We start from the raw sequence: 6,176 nt of genomic DNA, 5'->3' as shown, positions 1-6,176 counted from the left end.
ATATTGTATGGTATATTGTACAAACATTTAATTCCGTTTTTTATTTTTTTAAATGCATTTGCTGCGGTATAAATAAATAAACCGCTCCTAAGTTTTCTTTTAATTCCCGCCATTCTTAGCTTGAAACAGTTCTCACTTCTTTCTCTTTCTTCTTTTTTCTTCACTTCTTTCTTTTTTCGTGAAACGAACCGCTCTCTTGTTCTTCTTTACTTCCTGTTCTTCACTTCTTTTTCTTTTCTCGCAATTTCATTCGACTTGTTACCACGCGAGCCCCTGTGGAATCTTTTATTTTCGACCGGATGAAGCTTCTCTGAATAAAGGGGAGGCGGAAGCTTGGCTGAATTCGTTGTGCCTTTCTGACTGTTGCCCGTATATCACAGGTAATTTTCATCTTTACTTTTTTATTGTGATGGAAATTGTGAAGAAATGACTGTGGAGGACTGCTTTGGAAGAGAAGTAAACACCATCATCTTCAAAGACAATGCTATGGAAAACTTCCTTCGCGTTTGGGAGGTTCCCATCTCTCTATTTTTAGGGTTTCCTTTTTTTTTTCTTCTTCTTTCTCCACAGTCACATATCTCTTCTCTTCTTCTAAATTATATTTCAAGAATTAGGTGGGAAGAAGATGCAAAGGCGGCGGTGAATTGAAGAAGTATGAAGAAGGAGAGAGGGAAATAAGCTGTGATCATCCCTGACCGAGCCATAGAGGTTAGATTACACGATGCATATTAATCATACTCTGTTGAGTTTTCTTTTCTTGCTAGGTGCTAATTCTTTTCTTGATAGGGATGGTAATTCTTTCCATTCAAATAATTGGACTTTAACCTTATTTTTTTGTCAATATATGCTTTTGTGGTGTAATCCATCTCTGCTAAGGCTTGGGATGCAAATCCAACACCACACAGAAATACTTGGCCGGATCTTCTTATACTTGGTACACCGTTCAAGTCCCTTCATTCTGCTATTGCTGCCTTTTCCATACGTTCAAGAACCGTTCTCTCTTACTAAATTTTGCACTGCTTGATCTATGCCCTGTCACATAGTGGGGGTATTATATGTATATATATGAATTAGGTCTTTCTTTTGTTTAAAATAGAACTAGTGCAGGCTGTGTCACTGGTTTCAACAGTGAAATGTTACCAAATAAAGATCACTGCACTTCAATCTGTTATTTTCCTTGCTTGCTCGGTGAAAATGCAACCCTTGCCTTTGTTATAATTGTTTTACCTAGTTTTTTTTAGAGTTACCTGTATCTCAAGAAGGGGAAATATATCTTTAAACTTGTTCCCATCACTGGATGTATATTTTCTGCATTAGTATAAGAAAGCAGATTAGGTCTTAAACATGTGTACATATGTTGTTAAATCTGCTAGTTTTAGGCATTCTTGCATGCATTTGCATAGTTTCTTTTTATATTTTTTCCTTTTTCTCCCATTGCATTATCTTAGCAAGGTTAAGTATATAATCTAGGCCGAAGACGTACCAATTCTTTGGATTTGATACCCATGGTTTCCCTATATTGCATTAGAGAGGTTAATGGTTTTGGTAGTCTTAACGCGACTAAAAGGAAGGTTATAATAAATCTAGAAAGTTTATAATTATTTATCAAAATTTAATATTTTTGCAGAGATGTTGTAAATGCAGGTGCACCCTATGTTTTTAGTGTTTTTCTTGGTACCCGAAAGTGTGGGAAAATTTTGAAAAGTAAGATGTTCTTATTGTAAACCTTTTGCTTGTACTAGTAATTTATAATATTACATTGAAGTCATTGCATCTTCCATGCAGGTAGCTCTGATTAAAATTGATGAAAGAGAGGATCTTAAAGTGTTGGCAACTAGTGTTGCATCAGCTTTGGCTGCTAGCAAGGTATGTGTGTCACTGATTACAAAGTTTACCTTTATTTTGTTTCAACATATGAATTCTAACTCCTTTTGCAGCCTATTGGGTAACTGATGAAGAATTGGGCATGGGTTATCCTGAGATGAAATCTGCACCAATTGTGACTAAATCTTCTGTTGGAAATTCAACAATAATTCATAGTGGGATGGATCTGAATGTTTCACATACTGAATCTACATAGTTGGATAAATTTTTGTAGTTTCATCTGTCATTTCTCCAATTAATGTTTTGTTCAATGTGTGTTTTGTGTTCAGTTGGAGATTGGAGAGAGAGAAGAGTTCAAACAAAAAAATGGGAGGTGGAATTTCAAGAATAAGGTATTTAATTAAACTTCTGATCTTAATATTTGTGTTCTTATTTAGAGATTATGATTGATGTTATCCACTTGACTCATCCTACAAACCTTATTCAATCAAAAAAAGATAGAGCTTAGGTTTTTTTGCCTGAAGTGAAGCATAAGGATTTGTGGGAGATCTTTTCAATTGTGGTGGAATGAAAACAATGTTAAGTTTCAAAACTCATGCTGACTTTGACCATGAAATGGATCTGTATAATAATAACCTTTAGTATTCTCTAATCCTTTTATTAGGACAACTTAACTAGTTTTATTTAAATGCATTCAGTGTAAGTGAGAATGAAGCACTGTATGAACTATTCTGTATGCCAAACCTTTCCTCATAACAATCTCTAACCTCTCTCACCTCTTCATTTAACACACCTCTATCTGAAAACCTCAATCCTTCTTTCACATAAGATGTAAAATAATGTAATATAATATAAGACGAGATAATATAATATAGAATAAGATAAAATAAAATAAGATTTTATAATATAATTTTGAAAATTTTCTTAATTAACTAAATATTAATGAATGATATGATAATAATTAGGAAATTTAAATGAAAAACATAAAAAAAATCTTTAAATTACTTAAAAAAAATAATGACAATTAGATAGAGAGGCTAAAAAAACTTTAAAGAAAACACTTTCAATAAATAATATATATATATATATATATATATATATATATATATATATATATTGAAGATATTTATAGACTACTAATAATTATGGTAGACATTTTTGTCTCTTTTATATAAAAAAAGTCATTCAAAAGTTATGTCGAAGGATCCAATAATACCCACGTTTCAAATATAATATCATACAATTGGTAGTTTTACATTAAATAAACGTCTATTCTGAACTTGTCATTAATTACTAATGTTTTCAATATAAAAAACATTATTTCTTCATCAAACTTATAATCTCACTTTTTACATTGATTGAAAAATTCCAAAATCAATCTATTATCATAGTTCATGAGTCTATAAAACTATATATCCATATATTATTATGAGTCGTACAAACCTAATTGATTTTTAAAAAGGAATAAGAAAGATTTAAAAAAGATAAGAGTTACTATATGTATGTGATTTTGATATTAGAATTAAGTCTTACAAAAGTTACATTATTTAAAGATTTTATACATATTTGTATTTAATTTAAGGATAATTTTGAGCACAATAATTCAAAACACAACTTTCAACACAAAATACTATATAGCATGTATGGCCTTACACATAGTGAACATACTCTCCAGATATAAGGACTAATTGACAAAGAAATAAAATGTTATTTACCTACTACACTGCCTTTATGTCTCCATTATTTTTCTCCTTATCAATTTCCCCACGAACATTGTCTTTCTCACACATCACACATAAGCATTCACAATGACAACTTTATTTCATTTTATTTTTTCACTTGCAATAGTCAACCGACCAAATTCAGTTGACTCGAAAATAGAACAATACACAATAGCACTGGACGGTTGAAATTGGACTTAAGCAATAAACGAAAAACATCAAAGGAAATACAAGTTGATGGAGGCTGATGGCTTGCTGTTTGGATTTCCAACAAGGTAAGGAAGCCTGACAGCACAGATGAAGGCACGTAAGAGAGTTTAATTAGAATGCAAAATCGGTAGAGTATATATACTCTGATTGTTATTCCACTGTTAACTCCTACCTGCTGCTTAAAAGATATAACAAAAAAGGGTTCTAAAGTGGCTTTAGCAGGAGTTGTTCTATATCATAATTTCATAATTGGTTGTAAACTAGTTTTGAATTGCTTTGAATTTAGCAAATCTAGTTTGCAAATGTTCTTGTCCTGTTAGAAACAATTGTAGTTTATCAAAATGTAGAAAACCTAAAAGTTTATTTCTGTCTCTAAGCTTTGATATGAAAAAATTAACACCGCCCCCCCCTCATCTCATCATGTTAGTAGCTGACTAACACATTCAATCACCCAAAATCAGTGCATAACAAAACACCGACGACTAAAGTATGCAAAATAATTGAGCTCTGGGTACCAGCAAATGAGGAGAGAATAGGTGAAAAGTTTAACTGCACTAAAGACACTGGAATGTTGGGAACTCACGTACAGCGAACACATATCTTAAACGTAAAGTAAAACTGAATCCGGTAAATAAGTAATGTGACATGAAAAGTTGGTTATAATAACCAACTAACAAATTCCACTCTCAACTGATCCACAACTCTTAAAGTGATCACATCAGTACTGAGGCTTTATAAATAGTTTGCAACCACAATATCAGTCCTAAAACAAAGGCTTTTTGGATATCCATGACCGCTGGGACCACAATTTGCGATGCATCATTTACAGTTGTTTGTAATTTTTCACTGCAACAAAGCTAAAACCTTGCCGGCATAAATGATTAAAAATTTTCAAATAAAAAAGCACATTAGCTAGCCAATCAACCAAGACAAGAAGCCCACCAAAATGCAGAATAAGACCATTAAAGCTCTTGCAGAAAAAGATAAACCCGACAAAGGCAGATTGAATATGTAAATCTCAACATTGATTTCACTTAAACCAGCTAAGTCTCTAACAAAACTTATTTCAACATCTCAGACTCATCTGTTTCTCAAGCGGTACCTATCTCGATCCAGAGAAAGTCTTCCGGGTCTTCCTTGTGCGTGCATTCGTATGAGTCCTTTGTCCACGGCAGGGTAAGTTATCCACATGCCTGATCCCTCGGTAGCACTGAATGCCCACCAACCTTACCACATCTCTCTCGACGCACTTTTTCTGAAACACATACATAACGAAACAAGCAAAGCCTATTTAGATAAAAGTTCTCCACAAACACAAACAAGTAGAAAATGAGAAGGCAGAAATAAATTAACCTATTTTATAAGATAAATCACTACACATTTTATAGAAGCTCTTTCAACTGACTTCTCTGAAAACCTATACACATACGTTGATCTTAACCAACGAGAAAAGTTTGATTCATTTTGCTTTGAGTGAATTATACTGACCCAAAAATTTTGTCGAATTTCTCCTGCCACCCCTCCTTTTTCAATCCCTAACTGTCCTTAATCGTCTGAAAACACTATACTGACACCCCTGATAGACCACTTACTCGTTACACTAACCTTCCTTAGCTGTTTAGGAAAACATGCATTACAGGGTGTGCCACTGTACCCAGTAAAGGAGGATGCACACAACGCTGCTGAGCACGATAAAGAATAATAAGAGTTTTGCGAAGTCTCGAAAGTAAGGTGCAATTTACTCTTTCTTTGGTTTTTTGTATTTTTGTGCAAACAACATAGAGTAATTTATGCAAAGAGGCGTCTATAAAAGGTGGGAAGAAAATACCAAATCGTTTCCGATCAAGTACTTGGAGAGCAACTCGCGAATGGAATAGAGTTCCCTCTTGCTGAGATCCTTCACGAATTTGTTCTCAACTCCGAGCTCGCACACGATGTGGTGAGCTTTCGAACGCCCTATTCCGTGTAGGTGCTGGAGAGCGTACTCCAGACGCTTGTTGTCGGGGATCTCGCCTCCCATACCGCCTCCGATGTTGATGTTCTGAACGCGCACACCTCGAAGCTGCAAAACGGGAGAGAAAAGGAAAACGTGAATCTCCAGAATGTTCGACAAAGCCCTAGGCGAAGGCGAATTGAGCCAAAGGAGAATTTACCGATAGGTTTTGGCGGAGGCGGAGAGCGACATCGGAGAAGATTCGCGCGGAGCCGAACATTTTGGAGAGGGAAAAAGGTGAGAGAAGATGCTTTCAAGTATGGTGTGTGATGACTGCAGAGGGAGGGAGACGTATGCCGAAGTCCGAAGCCACCACGAAAATACCAAACCTTTGTATTTCGACGATCCAGATACTGTATTCGCGTATAGGAAAGGACTTGTATTTGTTGCTTGTATTTTGAAGTAAAATACTGTATTCCGTTGCCTGC

General features: G+C 34.7%; 1 protein-coding gene and 1 long non-coding RNA gene across 12 annotated transcripts; one reads left to right on the top strand and one right to left on the bottom strand.

Moving 5' to 3' along the window:
• LOC106765599 lies at positions 1-5,694 on the top strand. Of its 9 annotated transcripts, none has more exons than XR_002668892.1 (7): positions 1-708; positions 877-934; positions 1,645-1,704; positions 1,786-1,866; positions 2,154-2,216; positions 5,378-5,481; positions 5,569-5,694. It is a non-coding gene; the product is annotated as an uncharacterized LOC106765599 (long non-coding RNA). The 9 variants fall into 9 exon arrangements; XR_002668889.1 differs by having other exon boundaries at positions 1,628-1,704; XR_002668893.1 differs by lacking the exon at positions 877-934.
• Positions 3,553-6,176, bottom strand: LOC106765598 (small ribosomal subunit protein S13, mitochondrial). Of its 3 annotated transcripts, none has more exons than XM_014650275.2 (4): positions 5,909-6,174; positions 5,584-5,817; positions 4,858-5,010; positions 3,553-3,830 (listed from the first exon to the last, which is right to left on the bottom strand). In XM_014650275.2, the coding sequence occupies exons 1-3, from the start codon at positions 5,966-5,968 to the stop codon at positions 4,858-4,860; spliced, it is 447 nt and encodes a 148-aa protein (XP_014505761.1). In that variant the 5' UTR covers positions 5,969-6,174; the 3' UTR covers positions 3,553-3,830. The 3 variants fall into 3 exon arrangements, with proteins under 3 accessions (XP_014505761.1, XP_022639870.1, XP_014505762.1); XM_022784149.1 differs by lacking the exon at positions 3,553-3,830 and adding an exon at positions 4,278-4,601 and having other exon boundaries at positions 5,909-6,176; XM_014650276.2 differs by lacking the exon at positions 3,553-3,830 and adding an exon at positions 4,278-4,612 and having other exon boundaries at positions 5,909-6,175.

This window comes from Vigna radiata, chromosome 7, assembly GCF_000741045.1.
Source record: "Vigna radiata var. radiata cultivar VC1973A chromosome 7, Vradiata_ver6, whole genome shotgun sequence".
Taxonomy (NCBI): Eukaryota; Viridiplantae; Streptophyta; class Magnoliopsida; order Fabales; family Fabaceae; genus Vigna; species Vigna radiata.
This window is presented reverse-complemented; position numbering and strand designations above follow the sequence as displayed.

What these genes read in the sequence shown, in the direction of transcription:
- LOC106765598 (XM_022784149.1), bottom strand. Translation starts at nt 5,968, where the DNA reads ATGTTCGGCTCCGCGCGAATCTTCTCCGATGTCGCTCTCCGCCTCCGC. An exon ending in GCCTCCGCCAAAACCTATCG is followed by an intron (nt 5,818 to 5,908) that starts GTAAATTCTCCT and finishes CCCGTTTTGCAG; the next exon opens with CTTCGAGGTGTGCGCGTTCA. An exon ending in ACTTGATCGGAAACGATTTG is followed by an intron (nt 5,011 to 5,583) that starts GTATTTTCTTCC and finishes TATGTGTTTCAG; the next exon opens with AAAAAGTGCGTCGAGAGAGA.